Source organism: Clupea harengus, chromosome 20 (assembly GCF_900700415.2).
Source record: "Clupea harengus chromosome 20, Ch_v2.0.2, whole genome shotgun sequence".
Taxonomy (NCBI): Eukaryota; Metazoa; Chordata; class Actinopteri; order Clupeiformes; family Clupeidae; genus Clupea; species Clupea harengus.
In genome coordinates, this window is record NC_045171.1 from 20,934,799 (window position 1) to 20,952,298 (window position 17,500).

General features: G+C 45.1%; 2 protein-coding genes and 1 long non-coding RNA gene across 3 annotated transcripts in view; all 3 read left to right on the forward strand.

Annotated features, from left to right (window-relative positions):
* LOC116218009 (cytochrome P450 2F2-like) lies at nt 1-9,647 on the forward strand (the record flags this gene model as incomplete). The annotated part of the gene is made up of 9 exons (XM_031558059.2): nt 1-159; nt 2,431-2,593; nt 2,808-2,960; nt 4,139-4,299; nt 4,862-5,038; nt 5,349-5,487; nt 6,986-7,173; nt 7,917-8,058; nt 8,891-9,647. Coding segments are annotated over 9 exons (1,476 nt in total), but the record flags the coding sequence as incomplete, so codon positions are not given.
* A 3,377-nt stretch (nt 9,648-13,024) lies between these two features.
* Nucleotides 13,025-14,681, forward strand: LOC116225227. Its single transcript, XR_004165986.2, has 2 exons — nt 13,025-13,288; nt 14,412-14,681. It is a non-coding gene; the product is annotated as an uncharacterized LOC116225227 (long non-coding RNA).
* A 1,748-nt stretch (nt 14,682-16,429) lies between these two features.
* Nucleotides 16,430-17,500, forward strand: part of LOC116218010 (transcription factor E2F4-like) — a 9,745-nt gene continuing 8,674 nt past the window's right edge. Inside the window, 1 exon segment of the mRNA XM_031558060.1 lies at nt 16,430-16,811. Coding sequence (XP_031413920.1) covers nt 16,656-16,811 — 156 coding nt within the window. The 5' untranslated portion in view covers nt 16,430-16,655.

A 17,500-nucleotide genomic window follows, 5' to 3' on the forward strand; every position in this document is an offset into this window, starting at 1 on the left:
ATTGGAGGTCTGATTCTTGTGTGTCTGAGTCTCTCTCTGCTCTTCTTCCTGATGGTGGGTTGGCGACCCAGAGGATTCCCCCCCGGACCCACACCTCTGCCACTGATTGGCAACCTCCTGCAGCTCGACCCCAAAACCCCCCTGAAGGACTTGCACAAGGTAGGACACACACACACACACACATACTGACACACACACACACACACACACACACATACTGACGCAAATCCATATGCACATTAATGTGCGCACACAGATGCACACCCACAAAAAACATACACTCGCTCACACACACACACTCTTACAGTTCTGCTAGGAACTACATGCAAGTAGAAACCTGTTTTGAAATCAGAGACACTCACAGATAAACACACACACACTTAGATACTCACAGACAAAGAACACACACACACACAACACAGATGATCACACACACACATACACATACATACAAACCATATGAGACATATACAGCTTTGCCTTTGGAAATGCCTTATTGCATTTCGGATGTTAACACAGACAAATTACATGAAAAAGTCACTCAGCAGTCTGTAAACACAGACACACACACACACACACACACACACACACACACACACACAGACTCAGCAGTCTGTAAACACAAGGTGTTGCATTGGGTGGATGCTAATATACGTAGCTGTATTCTGACTAGCATGTTGTCTCGTGGTTGTTGGGATTTTGTTGTATTCTGATTAGCATTAGCATGTAGTAGCATGTCTGATGCGATAGTACAGAACATGCCTCAGTCCAATGGTCAGTGTCGGTCAGTAATGATTGACAGGTGATGGAGTTACCATGTTTACCCAACCTGCGCCGACCGCAAGACAAGTGGGTCAGATGTCACAGATGACCTCACGATGACCTTAGGTTGAGCTGACAGACAGAAGTTGATCAGACAGCCATATATCTCTGTCCTCAGTCCTGAACTATACTATACCATAGACTTTATTCAGAGAGAGAAATTATTCATGTCTGCATTTAAAATATGTGTCTGTGGTCTTTAGAAAGACAAGTCATGTCGTACAATTCAGGTGGCAGCTCTGGGCCATTATAGGGGCGAGGCCAGATACTGCACCCCACTCCTCCTTATATTAGGAGCAAAGTCAGTGTGTGCCAAGTGTGTCCAAGGAATGTCATTTAAAATCAGACCAGCAGGGGTCAGTGTTTGATTATCTGCAATACTGTAAACTCTGGTATATGCTCACTGCCTTGGAAACTACAGTATATGGCAGGGGTTTTCAACTGGTTTTGTCCCAGGGACCACCATTCAGAATAGAAAGTAATTCGCGGCCCACTGATGTGCCTGCACGCGCGTGCGTGTTTGTAACCGCCGCCGCCACGCCCCTTCCCCCCGCACAGATATTCTGCTATTCTGCCTATTACAAATAAATATGTGAAATTATCAGGGTACATCGCTAGCCGCCGCCACGCCCCCTCCCCCTGCACAGATATTCTGCCTATAACACTTAAATATGTGCAGTTATCAGGGTAGATCACTAACCACCGTCACCACGACCCTCCCCCTGCGCAAATATTCCGCCTGTAGCACTTGTCAGTGTAATTTCTTCGATATTTTTCACGATATTCAAGAGTAATCTGGAAATGTGTTAAAAATCAATATAGGCTCATGTCGCGGACCCCCTGCAATGCCGTCGCGGACCACCAGGGGGCCACGGACCCTTGGTTGAAAACCCCTGGTATATGGTGTCAAGGGGGGAATGAAAGTGTGTTTTTAGTACCGTGTATTCTGTGTATTCGATTAATCTGTAATGGTGTATGTGTGTGTGAACATATGTGTTTTGTATGTGATTGTGTGTGTGAGCATCTGTGTTTTGTCTGTGAGTGTGTTTGTATGTGTATGTGTGTGTGATCATCTGTGTTGTGTGTGTCTGTGTTCTTTGTCTGTGAGTATCTGAGTGTGCGTGTGTTTATCTTTGAGTGTCTCTGATGTGTATGTGTGTGTGTGTGTGTGTGTATCTGTGAGTGTCTCTGATGTGTATGTGTGTGTGTGTGTGTGTGTGTGTGTGTATGGTGTCAAGGGGGGAATGAAAGTGTGTTTTTAGTACCGTGTATTCTGTGTATTCGATTAATCTGTAATGGTGTATGTGTGTGTGAACATATGTGTTTTGTATGTGATTGTGTGTGTGAGCATCTGTGTTTTGTCTGTGAGTGTGTTTGTATGTGTATGTGTGTGTGATCATCTGTGTTGTGTGTGTCTGTGTTCTTTGTCTGTGAGTATCTGAGTGTGCGTGTGTTTATCTTTGAGTGTCTCTGATGTGTATGTGTGTGTATGTGTGTGTGTGTGTGTGTGTGTGTGTGTATCTGTGAGTGTCTCTGATGTGTATGTGTGTGTGTGTGTGTGTGTGTGTGTGTGTGTGTGTGTGTGTGTGTGTGTGTGTGTGTGTGTAGCTGGCGCAGCGGTACGGTCCTGTGTTCAGTCTGTATATAGGCACTACTCCAGCAGTGGTGCTGACTGGCCAGCAGGCGCTGAGAGAAGCTCTGGTCAGCAAAGCAGTAGAGTTCACTGGACGACCCAATAATATCATGATGAGCCATATGACTGGAGGGAAAGGTAACGCTCACACACACACACGCACGTACGCACACACACACACACACACACACACACACACACACACACACACAGACACACACACACACACACACACACACACACACACACACACAGCCATGTGCCTGTGCCTGAGGGGAAAGGTAAGATGTAACAGAGAACTATTCGGATCATATGTGTGTGTGTGTGTGTGTGTGTGTGTGTGTGTGTGTAGGGGTGATTCTGGCTGATGTCGGCCCTAGCTGGCGAGAGCACCGGCGCTTTGCTCTGTCCACTCTGAGGAACTTTGGTCTGGGCAAACGCAGCATGGAGCAGCGCATCCTAGAGGAGCTCACACACGTCTGTGCCTTATTAGAGAAGAGTGCAGGTACACATACACACACACATGCACGCACGCACGCACGCACACACGTCTGTGCCTTATTAGAGAAGAGTGCAGGTACACACACACACACACATGCACGCACGCACACACACACACACGTCTGTGCCTTATTAGAGAAGAGTGCAGGTACACATACACACACACATGCACGCACGCACGCACGCACACACGTCTGTGCCTTATTAGAGAAGAGTGCAGGTACACACACACACACACATGCACGCACGCACACACACACACACACGTCTGTGCCTTATTAGAGAAGAGTGCAGGTACACACACACACGCACTCACACACACACACACACACACACGCACGCACGCACACACACACACACGTCTGTGCCTTATTAGAGAAGAGTGCAGGTACACACACACACGCACTCACACACACACACACACACACATGCACGCACGCACACACACACACACGTCTGTGCCTTATTAGAGAAGAGTGCAGGTACACACACACACGCACTCACACACACACACACACACACACGCACGCACGCACACACGTCTGTGCCTTATTAGAGAAGAGTGCAGGTACACACACACACGCACGCACACACACACACACACACACGCACGCACACACTTCTGTGCCTTATTAGAGAAGAGTGCAGGTACACACACACATGCACGCACGCACGCACGCACGCACGCACGCACGCACGCACGCACGCACGCACGCACACACGTCTGTGCCTTATTAGAGAAGAGTGCAGGTACACACACACACACACACATGCACGCACGCACGCACACACGTCTGTGCTTTAGTAGAGCACTTTTTATTTCTTATGTAAATTCGTTTTTTATTTATTGTTACACTAGGTCTCTATTGCTCGTAGCTTGATTGTTCTCTCCTTTGAATAAATGTCAATGTAAATGCAATGTAAAGGTACATACACACACACACACACGTCTGCGCTTTACTGGAGAAGAGTGCAGGTGCACACACACACACACACACATGTGTTTGCATTTTACGACATTACGAGTCACTTTGGATAAAAACATTAAATGAAAGTTAATTTAAGACCCAATAGATTATCTCTCCCTCCCTCTCTCTCTCCCTCTCTCTCTCTGTCTCTCTCTCTCTCTCTCTCTCTCTCTCCCTCTCTCTCTCTCTCCCTTTCTCTCTCTCTCTCTCTCAGGTGGCTCCATAGACCCTCAGCATCTTTTCCACCATGCAGCGTCTAACATAATCTGCTCAATCATCTTTGGCTCCCGCTTCGACTACGATGATGTCTACTTCCAGACCCTCATCTCCATGATGGAGGAGATCAACAAGCTGGCCATCGGGCCCTGGGCCATGGTGTGTGTGTGTGTTTGACTCTAAGTGGGTATGTTTATATGTGTGTGTGTGTGTACACGTGTGTTACTCTAAGTGGGTATGTTTATATATGTGTGTGTGTGGGGGGGCTGGGGGGGTGGGGGGTGTGTGTGTATGGGAGCCTGGCCTTACGAGGTAGAATAGTGGATGCACAAATTGGAATAGAGCAGACAGAAACGGTGCGGTGAAAACAACTTAGAAAACACTACACCTCTTGGTTGCCTTTGTCTGGCTGTTCTTAGCCATGTGTTGCACTGTTCACCGGTTGGGCCATCACAACGTGTGTGACTCTAAATAGGAATTTTGATATGTGTGTGTGTGTGTGGCTCTAAATGAGTATGTTTATATGTGTGTGTGTGACTCTAGTATGTTTGTATATATATATACATAATATATATATATATATATACTGTATATGTGTGACTCTAAGTGGGTATGTTTGTATATATATATGTGTGTGTGTGTATGTGTGTGTGACTCTAAGTGGGTATGTTTGTATATATATGTGTGTGTGTGTGTGTGTGTGTGTGTGTTTGTGTGTCAGCTCTATGACATCGCCCCAGTGCTGCGGGTCCTGCCTCTACCCTTCAGGAAGGTCTTCAGGAACTACCAGCTGCTGAGGGAGCACGTGCAGACAGTCATCACTCAACACAAACACACACACACACACACACCGGCCCCCAGAGATCTGATAGACTGCTACCTGCAGGAGATACACAAGGTGGGTCTCTCTCCCTCTGTGTGTGTGTGTGTGTGTGTGTGTGTGTGTGTTTGTATTTATGTGACATCACATCACCCACGTGTTGTGTCTTTGTCTGTGTGTGTGTGTGTGTGTGTGTGAGAGAGAGAGAGAGAGAGTTAAACAGAAACAAAGATATGTGTTTGAATGAGAGTATGTGTTCAGGTCATTACATGCGTATGTGTATGTTTACATGGGTGAGATTATGTCTGTGTGTGTTTTTGTATACATGTGTGTGTGTGTGTGTGTGTGTGTGTGTGTGTGTGTGTTTGTGTGTGTGTTTATCCTTCAGAGGGCAGGTGACGGCTCGTCGTTTGATGACTCCCACATGGAGAGTTTGCTCCTTGACCTGTTCGTTGCTGGAACAGACACAACCTCCAACACACTGCGCTCTGCATGTCTCTATCTGATGACACACACACACATACAAGGTAAGACACACACACACGCACACACACATCTGCGCGCACACACACACACACACTCACTCACATATTCGTTGCTGGAACAGACACAACCTCCAACACACTGCGCTCTGCATGTCTTTATCTAATGATACACATCACGTGTGTGTGTGTGCGTGTATGTATGTGTGGGTGGGTATGTATGGTACATGCATGTGTGTGGTGTGTGTGTATGCATGTGCATGGGTGGCTATGTATGGTGTGTGTATGTTTTGTGACGGTTTGTATACTTGTGTGTGTGTTTGTATGTATAGAGCGATGTCATCAGGAGACTGTATGTGTTTGTATGAATAGAGCGATGTCATCAGGAGACTGTATGTGTTTGTATGTATAGAGCGATGTCATCAGGAGACTGTATGTGTTTGTATGAATAGAGCGATGTCATCAGGAGATTGACTCCTTGTTGGGCTCTGTTACGACTGGATGGTGGTGATGTGCAGGACTCAAATGCACGACTCAGAAATTTTTTCGGGCTTCATGTTACAAGCTTGTGTTTGTTGAACAAGTGGTGTGATAAATGACTCACTGGCTTTCACTTGTAGAGGTTTTGCTGGTTCGGTTGGTTTCCTAACAATCTGACAGTGTACTGGCTGATTGACTGAAACAGGGCCGTTGGAAATAGCATGTGAACCAAACCACTTTGAGGAATAGGGGGATCATGATTTTTCAACACTTAAAAAACACATTGTTTTACGTTCATAATTAGCACAGCTTGTGTTGTCTGGCTTTTATTTAATACCGGTATTACTATATTATTCAAAATGATTTATTTGTGTTTACAATGATTGTTGGGGGGGACACGTATCCCCTGTCCCCCCCAGGATCTCCGCCTATGTGTATAGAGCGATGTCATTAGGAGATTGACTCCGTGCTGGGCTCTCATGAGTGTGTGTGTGTGTGTGTGTGTGTGTGTGTGTGTGTGTGTTTTTTTATGTATAGAGCGATGTCATCAGGAGATTGACTCCGTGCTGGGCTCTCGTGAGTGTGTGTGTGTGTGTGTGTGTGTGTGTGTGTGTGTGTTTTTATGTATAGAGCGATGTCATCAGGAGATTGACTCCGTGCTGGGCTCTCATGAGTGTGAGTGTGTGTGTGTGTGTGTGTGTTTTTATGTATAGAGCGATGTCATTAGGAGATTGACTCCGTGCTGGGCTCTCATGAGTGTGAGTGTGTGTGTGTGTGTGTGTGTGTGTGTGTGTGTGTGTGTGTGTGTTTTTATGTATAGAGCGATGTCATCAGGAGATTGACTCCGTGCTGGGCTCTCGTGAGTGTGAGTGTGTGTGTGTGTGCGTGTGTGTGTGTGTTTATGTATAGAGCGATGTCATCAGGAGATTGACTCCGTGCTGGGCTCTCGTGAGTGTGAGTGTGTGTGTGTGTGTGTTTATGTATAGAGCGATGTCATCAGGAGATTGACTCCGTGCTGGGCTCTCGTGAGTGTGAGTGTGTGTGTGTGTGTGTTTATGTATAGAGCGATGTCATCAGGAGATTGACTCCGTGCTGGGCTCTCGTGAGTGTGTGTCGTTTGATGACAGACACTCCATGCCGTACGTGCAGGCTGTTCTTCACGAGTCTCAGCGTGTGGCCGACGTCGTCCCCCTCAGTGTGTTCCACACCACCACCGCACACACACAGCTCCATGGGTACAGCATCCCTAAGGTAACCGTCACCATAGTAACACCATCCCCACACCATCTCCTGTAACCCAGCTGGTGGAGTAAGGTGGGAACAACACCAAAGTGATGAGTTTGATACTCAGGGATCGTACATACATACTGATGAAAATGTACATTACATGCTGGAAGTTGTTCTATGAATCAATATTGACATAAATGTAATGTTTATGTGATGGTCACCATAGCAGCACTGTCTGGTAGTTAAGTGTAGAATCCCTCATGTTTACAGTCACCATAGCAACACTGTCTGGTAAGTTAGTGTAGAATCCCTCATGTTTACAGTCACCATAGCAACACTGTCTGGTAAGTTAGTGTAGAATACTGACCAATAACAATAACCAAGATATGGAGCTGTGTCACAACCTCCACCCCGTCTGTCTCTCTCTCTCTCTCTCTCTCTCTCTCTCTCTCTCTCTCTCTCTGTCTGTCTGTCTCTCCACCCCTGTCTCTCTCTCTCTCTCTCTCTCTCTCTCTCTCTCTCTCTCTCTCTCTCTCTCTGTCTGTCTGTCTCTCCACCCCTGTCTCTCTCTCTCTCTCTCTCTCTCTCTCTATCTCTGTCTGTCTGTCTCTCCACCCCTGTCTCTGTCTCTCTCTGTCTGTCTGTCCATCCCCCCCGTCTCTCTCTATCTCGGTCTGTCTCTCCAGCCCCGTCTGTCTCTCTCGGTCTCTCTCCACCCCACCCTCCGTCTGCCCACTATGGTCATCCCTAACCTGTCTGTGTCTCAGGGTACTATGGTCATCCCTAACCTGTCGTCTGCTCTGAGTGAGGAGGGTCAATGGAAGTCTCCTCTCGAGTTTAACCCTCATAACTTCCTGAATGAGCACGGAGAGTTTTTCAAACCTGATGCCTTCCTTCCCTTCTCTGCAGGTACGCTGTGTGTGTGTGTGTGTGTATGTGTGTGTATCTCTGTGTGTGTGAAGTTGAAGGCGGATCAGGCCAGGATTTCTTCACTAGGCTCAAATTTGCTGGTTATCACTCTGTGTTTGTTTGTGTGTTGACTAAAATAATATCATGAATAGTGTGTGTGTGTGTGTGTGTATTGCTATAACACAGACTGTGTGTGTGTGTGTGTGTGTGTTGCTATAACATAGACTGTGTGTGTGTGTTGCTATAACATAGACTGTGTGTGTGTTGCTATAACTTAGAATGTGTGTGTGTGTTGCTATAACATAGACTGTGTGTGTGTTGCTATAACGTAGACTGTGTGTGTGTTTGTGTGTGTGTGTGTGTGTGTGTGTGTGTGTGTTGCTTTTACATAGACTGTGTGTGTGTTGCTATAACTTTGACTGTGTGTGTCGTTATAACTTAGAGTGTGTGTGTGCGTGTGCGTGTGCGTGTGTGTTGCTTTAACATAGACTGTGTGTGTCGTTATAACTTAGAGTGTGTGTGTGTGTGTGTGTGTGTGTGTGTGTGTGTGTGTGTGTTGCTATAACTTAGACTGTGTGTGTGTGTGTGTGTTACTGTAGTTTAGACTGTGTGTGTTTTGCTATAACACAGACTGTGTGTGTGTGTGTTGCTATAACACAGACTGTGTGTGTGTGTGTTGCTGTAACTTAGACTGTGTGTGTGTGTGTGTGTGTGTGTTGCTATAACATACTGTGTGTGTGTGTTGTTATAACTTAGAATGTGTGTGTGTGTGTTGCTATAATTTAGACTACGTGTGTGTGTTGCTGTAACTTAGACTGTGTGTGTGTGTCAGGCTCCCGTGTGTGTCTAGGAGAGAGTCTAGCCCGAATGGAACTCTTCCTCATCCTGGTGACTCTGCTGCGCCGGTTCCAGTTGGTGTGGCCAGAGGAAGAAGGTGTGCCCGACTATGAGCTGATATTCGGGGCCACTCAGTCCCCAAAACCCTACCGTATGGGCGTCCGGATACGAAACCACACTGGGATCTGAAACACTCATCTGTACAGCTATAATATATGTATCTGTATCTCTATTATATCTCCATAATACATCTATAATATATCTGTCGGTCAAGGATACGTATTTCCGGTGGGATCTGGGTAAAAACCGGAAGTGAGTACTTTATTCCATTTGATTGGCTAAAACCAGGACCTTTACTTTTTCGAAATTGCCTGACTTTTAAACGATCGTTTAAAAAATATATATTTCTGTAAAGTTATACGGCTCTATACTCAACTGACTTGTTAACTGAACTTTTACGAGGCTATACGTACAACAACACACAACCGGCGTGCTAATCAAACTTTAGTTACAAGCTAGCGTAAATAAACTAATTGCCGTCTTGGCTTGACTGTTTATTTCACATCGGGTTTAACTTCTGTTGCTCATGTCACAAAGTGGCTGCACGAACTGTCCGTAACACTATGCGCAATGCAAAATATACAAAACAATGTAGCACACCAATGCAATAGCTTAGAAATGCTAAGCCCCTGAACACCTCCTCGTATGCATCATGCTACATGTTATTGAAATGAGTTCCCGAAAATGAAAAATGGTGGTTTGTTTTCTTTACAAGAGGCAGACCACTGAAGCATGTTGAAATGTCTTTATTTTAGAACTTGTTGCGAAGAAATGAGCAATCTTCCTTGCAATTTCTGTTCATCTTGGTTACAACCTGGATGTCCACTTCCCAGCAGTCAGCCTGTTTTTCAGAGGAATAGAAAACCTTGGTGATCGAAATTGTTACCAAATTGTTTCCAATTGATGTCTTCGAAACTAATTTATTTAATTCTTACTATAATCTCGACACAAAACTGCTCTGAAATTGAAGTTATGTACTGACAGCTGAGTACTTACACATTACAGCCATCAGTAGAGATATCAATAAATACATTTCACATTGATTTACAGGTTGCTTGCTTGCTTTTAAAGGAGAACATGGAGAGAGAACCACAATGCCCCAGGTGGAGGGTCTTGTATGCTGTGGTCAGTCTTGATGTGTTAAATTCTGTAGACCTGTGGAAATAAACAAGACAAACTGCAAAGCATATACTTGTTTTAAAAACATGCTAACTAACACCATTCAAAGCAAGACCTGTTTAGTTGAAAGGCCACTCACCATGTCAAGGTACAGGTTATGGGTGGGGTGTTAGTGAGACAGGACAAGACAGGAAACAAGGTTAATGAAAAAGCAAAGCATGCTTACATACTTTTAATTGACAAATGTGTATGTATGTGACAAAGACATACAAACTTCACAGGGACATATATAGAACATGGTATACATAGAACATACATTTAAAGGGGAAATGGAGAGAAAACAAAACGTACCTGTCCCCTTAGTAAAGACAACAACAAAAACAATGTCTTTCTTACCCCAGGTGTCCGCTGACCAAACTTGTAAGACTGTAAAACAACCTGCAACGCACGTCTATCCCCAGGTGTCCGCTGACAGACTGCACACCGTCCTTGGGAACCGTAAAGGACTTCCTACAAGCGCAACGTGCACTGCCCGCTGACCAAACCTGTAAAAACTAAAAAGTAATAAACATCTTTCTAACCCCAGGTGTCCGCTGACCAAACCTGTAAGACTGTAAGACTACAAAACTCAAGCAAGGCACAGAGTAGCAAGTTAAACACAACTAAAAGAACAGCAAAGCACGTCTAACCCCATGCGACCGGTGACAGAAGCAAGGCACGTCTAACTCCAAGTGGCTGGCATTGACTTGGGAACACGAGCAGCAGGGCACAACTTCACCTTATCTAACCGAACACATTAATGTAAGACGCAACTAACCCCAGGTGTCTGTGGACCAAACCTGTAAAGCTACAGTAAGACGTATCTAACCAGGTGTCCGCTAACCAAACCTGTAAAACTTTAGTTTAATGCCAACCTACACAATTGTGCTGCATGGTACAGCCTGAGATGGGAGAGCTGTGCTTCCGTTAATGCTACAGTCTTCATCTCGATACCCCTGACTATTGCCTCTGCTGCTGTGCAGACAAAAACACCACAGTTACTGGTGTCTGTCTGATTCCACTGTGGTGGTAACACAACGTCCCAAAGGGACAGATCAGCAAACACATTCCTAAATGTGTCGGCCAAGACTAATCTGTCCTGTGTGTTCACCGTGTTGTAGATTCCTAGTTGATTCAAAAATTTGAATATTTTTCAGGGTACCATTAATTACCCACAAAATAAAATGGTTGCCAAGTTCAGGAGCGCCCGGACCGACGAGACGGGGCAGCAGCACCACGTCATCTGGCTTTATGCCATTGATACAGGTTAAAAGTCTATCAGTAACAGAACTATGTGCTGTCCAGTCAGGACACCACAACGTGTATGCGTCTGTGGTAAGGGCGTGGAACACTGCTTTCTCCTGTGAAGACAAAGAAAAACAATAACAGATACTGGTAGGTTGGCAGACTAGAGAGGAAATAGAAACTACTAACAGTGGAACGTTGTTTGTGATCTGCAGCAATCACTGCAACGTGTGGCATGGTGGCTCAGGTGCTTGCTGCCGCCTCACAGCAAGAAGGTCATGGGTTCGATTCCCGAATGGGGCGCTGTTGGCTCTGGGGGCAGGTCCTCCAGGGTTTCTTCCACTAAGAACCCCAACAGAAAAAAAATGCAAAAAGAATAATAATAATAATTAAGACCTTTGTCAGGTTTTTAATGGCACACACAACACACTGGAACACACACGTGCATATATGGAGGCGACACAGGACACACACAGGTAGGCCTGAGGTGAATTTATTTTCTGCTTTTTCCCATCCTGGACTGTCCTTCCTCAAGGACCCCCCATGAGCAGTGCTTTGCAGCGCCCGGGGACCAAGTGAAGTGAACTGTCCATCTTTGGTCAGGGATGGACATGAGTTCTGTTTTTTTTGCATGTTTTTAACTGTTGGGGTTCTTAGTGGAGGAAACCCCTTGTGAACACGGGGAGAACAGGCAAACTCCACACAGAAAGGCCCGGGAGATAGCCCACCTGAGCACTGTGCACTCTGGGGAGGACCTGCCCCCCAGAGCCAACAGCGCCCCATGCGGGAATCGAACCCATGACCTTCTTGCTGTGAGGCGGCAGTGCAAGCAGTGCAAGCAACTGAGCCACCGTGCTATACTTACTATCCTGTCTGTCCCTGACCAAGACGGACGTTTCACTTCACGCTGAAAAGCTGCCCACTGCTCCTGGGGGGGTCCTGGAGGAAGGACAGTCTGGGATGGGTTAAAGGCAGAGATTACATTCACAGCGACCTCAGGCCTGTGTGTGTGTGTGTGTGTCCTGTGTCGCCTCCTTAACCATGTGTGTGTTGCAGTGTGTCGCTTGTGCAATAAAAAAACTGACGTGAGTCAGCCTTGTTTGTTTGTTTGTTTGTTAAGAAGTCAGGAATCAGAATTTCCTTTGGGTGGGTTCCAGTGCACATGGGAGTAAAGGGGAATGAACTGGCTGATAAATATGCAAAACAGGCAATACAGAAACAAGAAATAGATATTATTGTACAACACAGTAAAGCAGAAGTTAAAAGTAAGAACAAGGTCAGAGATATTATGGCAATACATGTGAGACCATGAAAGTACTGGAAGGAATTTATACAAAATTCAAAGAAGAGTTGGGGGTAGCAGGAATACTGTAAGGAACAATCAGGAGGAAAATATAATATCAAAAATGAGATTTGGACATAGTAATAGTTAATAAACATGCTGATGGGCTCTGTGTTTGCGGTTGTAGTCAAGGGACCATAGAACATGTAGTGGAGTCCAATTTATCATCAGCAGAGAATGATACTTTGCAGTCTCCTGCAGCAAGAAAAGGCTGTTCTGAAGTTATCAAACATACTACAAAGGAACTCTGGAGATATTTGTTTTAATTCTATTTTTCATTTTCTGAAAGAAACACGTTTATTTTATAGGATTTAGAGTGTTCATATTCACTCCAGTTCAGAAGGTGGCGGTAATGCACACGATAAGTTGCTTGCCAACCGCCATAAAACTCAAAAAAGAAGAAGAAGAAGAAAAAGACAATTTGCGGCCATGTTGAAATGTTCGGCCACATGTCAGCTGAGGAGAAGAAATGGACGTCTTGTCGTGGCTTTTCTTTTACCTTTTATTTTAAAATAGTAACAATAGCAAGGTACTAGGCAGTTTTTTTTGTACTTAATGAAAAGCAGCATCTACACACCGATATATAAGGTAATTATTGAGCCACAGTGTGTGCTTCTTTTGAATACTATGGACCTGTTTAACGTGATTGGTCCTTACGGGGATGTTAACTTACTGTATAGCGTTACTTCGGAAGCTTTTTGTCATCTGATAGAACAGGCATATAGTTTGGGTATGTGCGTGTATGTTGTTTATGTAAATGTATGTACGTGTTATTTAGAACCAGACAAAACGTATCCAGCCTTCGCTTCCCTTAAATTTGTGGTATCAGCTATGCTCAGCTACATTATCTTATTTAACCATGCGATAGACATCGGTTTGTCTGTGTTGAACACTAAGGCAGTTACAGTAGCTGTAGTAGAAGATTCAACCATACATTAGAAGTGCGTAAAAGTACGGATTTCCGCGTGATGCAAGTGTTTAACAGTGAGGTTTATGAACCTCCAGTGATGGCGTCGTATCCACGTGGTAGCGTAATGCTAGGCTGTATGTTCTTAGCATGCCTGCGGACCACGTGTTGATTCGTGGTAGTTTCAGATATTAATGCGGCCTAAAGACATACAGCAGCCACTTTAGCGCCACTTCATCATAGTTGGAAGACAACAGACTTGTCTACTGATAATTCTGCACAATAAGGTACTTGAGAATTATATTCTCACTGGATGGAAGTGTAAAATGTGTACTCTGTCTTGAACAATGTGCAAAAGAGGGTTAAACCTGTAGCATCAACATCAGAACATCAGTTCATTCTCATATGACAATATGTCTTAAATTAAACAACAATAAAACACTGCTTCCTTAGTTGACTGTCTTGTGTGTTGGTCATCTGCACTAGGTTTAAACTCTTCAGTCTGTGTGACTGCTGGGGTTACGCACTAGTGCTACAGAATCTCTCCCACTCAAGCCCAGCTCTGCTCTACCAATGGCTTTGTCTTTTGAGTGGAGATACACAAGAACATCACTCAGTCACTGTCAGTATATGTGTTGGTGTGCCTCACAGATGGGATGTCAGTTAATGATTCATTCATTTGATAATTTTTAATTAAGAATGTAAAGACAGTTGCTGGAGCTGCTCATTTTTCCTTATGAAACCAATATTAATCCTCTCAATCCCTTTTTACCCTCCCTTCCCTCCTCTGTTCTGCTACTCCAGGGCACACTGAGGGCCTCTCCATGCTGGCACGAAGACCTGGACACATGTGATGTACATAAATGACTCGTATATGTTTTGAAAATAAATTCTTTATGTGGTTTATTTGTTTAACATGCACCTTTGTGAATTTTTTTTAAAAATGTAATTGCCCCCCATGATTCTGTAATGTAAATATGAATTTTTTTTAAAATGGATTACTATAGTTTTCATTTTGAACTTGTTCTCCTCGAAGTTAACTCTGAATATATGAAATAAAGAATCAGAACTAAAGTGTTTTTTTAAGTTGTGGTGTTTTTAATGATTGCCATATACATATATGTGTGTCGGACTGTCAGTGGGACCACCTGCAAAGATGGGTCCTCTCTGCCGTTGAGGCATTGTCTGATGAACAATACGCCCCTCCACACACCCCTCACCCGGTCTCACACACACACACACACACACACGACCCAGTGCTACATCTATACATGAACTGCTCTTTTTCATGTCCTATGAGCTGCTCACCCAACCAGGACATGCGTCCCCTAGCACGCACACCCAAAACCAGTTCTGTGTCAATGAGGGCATCACTCAGTGAGCCCACAGCCAATCCAGTTGGCATTGTTCTGTGAAGGGCCTGAGCATGAAGCACTCTGGGTGGCCAAAGTGATGGTGTCAGTGGGCCTGAGTGCCCACAAGGAGCTCGTCTCCAGTCTGGCCCGAAGTCACTGCTCCTCATCTGACTCCCTGTCTACTCTTCACTGGCTTATCAACAAAAGGCTCCATGAGTTGGTGTGAGAGGGTGGCTTTGTCTTTATTGCAGTTTTGCCCTAGTTCAGATGAAAGTGATTATGCACTCATTATGCATTCATGACATATGGTGGGGGTGTGTGTGTGTGTGACCCCTGGACGTAGCCCCCTACACAACGGAATGCTGCCCACCCCCTGCAGAGGGGTTTAGGATGTGTGAATGAAGTCATGTGACCCGCATATAAGCAGTGTCATCTCTTAAGTCTTCCTTCTCTGTTCCCGTCTCTGTCTCCCACTCGCACTTTGACCCCGCTGTCTGCCCCCCCTTGCTCTCTTTGCCCCCTCTTATTACCCCCTCCTGCACTTAACCCCCAACTGTTTGGCCTCGATCTGTTGGCCTCACTGTGTCCCCACCCCATCTCTCTCTCTCTTTCTCTCCTGCTCTCTCAACTTATCTCTCTCCTCTTCCTCCCTCTCTCCTCTCTCTCTTTCCTCTCTCTCCCTCTCACCATGAGAGAGCTGAGACTAGATGATGCGAACAGCCACAGAGCTGGGTTAGTGTAGTCATCACAGCATAAAAATGATGTTCATTGCTGTTTGTGAAGGGACTCCAGCAAAGCAAATCATTCTTTCAATGATATGTGAGCTGAAATTTCTTTATATGCTCAGGGCATTCTGTACAATTGGTGACGGTCCCTTACCTCAACTGGTTCCTCATTGGTTGAACATTGAGACGAGGCAAAACAGGCTTGTTTGAGCCGGAAGTTTGATTTAAAGCACATGCTGAAAAAAACTCGGGTAGATCTCAGTGAAAGTGGGAAATTTAAAATGCGTTCATACATTTCCATAAGCTAGATCCATCTTTACTCAAGTGATAGATCTCTGTGGTCTTTGTAACGTTTAATTACCTAAACTACTGGTTTGTAGTTAGCCGATGGATGTATGCTGCGGGTCACCATAAGTTTTGTAAACCTTCACATCATATTAAGATACTTTAAAACAGTCTTAGGATTTAACACTACAACCTAACATCTCAAGGAGTCTTAAATACCTCGCTCTACTGAACACAGAAACATTGCAATATCAAACTGAATTATTTTATAAATGTTTATTTTTGTACTATCTAAAATCATTTAACAAGCACCGCACCCTTGTAAAACCCTATAGAGTGGTGGTTTTCGGTTGCATCTGAGTCATAGTTCCTCATTGTAGACGGTCCCTTGCGCTTCAAACCACCCATCATGCAAAGCGCGTCCAACGGCTCAGTAGCTGTAGCAATCTCTGTTGCTCAGCTCTACCATTGGGGTGGTCACTGGTGGTCGCAGGCCAGCGATACTTCAAAACCAGGCCCACGAACTGGACTGAGCCCACCCTGCGCTGTCCACGGATTACCCAAACTGCTACACGGCATCCCGGTGATTGCTGATCCCTTTGCACCCTACACTGCGTTCCGCCGAGCGGAACAGCGGTGCTGCACGAATCGAACCTGCACTCCAGTTAGACAGACTCACGTCAATGGATTTGGATATTAGTCGAACTGAACCGGGAAATATGAACGACGGGTTGCAGCTTCAGACACCCAGTCGACATGAGAAGAGCCTCGGACTTCTCACAACCAAATTTGTCACTTTGCTGCAAGAGGCGAAGGACGGAGTGCTCGACTTGAAATTAGTAAGTTATTGCTGAGTTAGCAAGCTAGCTAGCATAGCTGTGTGTAGCTAACTTTAAGGCACACAGCCTCCCTCCTCATTCATCATCTGGGCCCCTTTAACATCGGGACAGTATAGTGTTGGTTTGAATTTTGGTGTGCATGCAAGTGTTTGTGTGTGTGTGTGCTTCTCAGGCCTAGTGCAGCTCTATGGTGAGGTTGATGTCATCAATGACATATGGTGATTGGCTCGAATAGATGCATGCTGATCAATTTAATTTGAATCGGTTGTAATAGCGACAGAGCTGGCCTAGCAGAGCTAGCTTGCTAATTAACGTTGCATTGTAGCTGTCCATTCGTAGCATACACCAGTCACCCCCCCTGCCTGAAGATAATGCAATACTAGATACTGTAGTCATTAAACTTATGAAACAAATTGAAACTAAGCAAAATTAGCTTCAATGCTCGTTCTCTCTATAATGGCATGTTTGTGAGCCATCTGACCCTGTGGTAGAACTTGTTGTTGACATTGTTCTCAGTTAAAGTTACTGACTCGTGCTTTCATCTATAGCGCCAGTTGATGTTTAGCTCGAGGACCTAGCCGCGGGGTTTCTGCCTAAAGTTTTGCTATGGAAACGTTTCTCCTGCGGATGACCACGAAGCTGTCGGGATGTTTTCTTATGCCATAGTGAAACGGGGCTTTCCCTGGCCA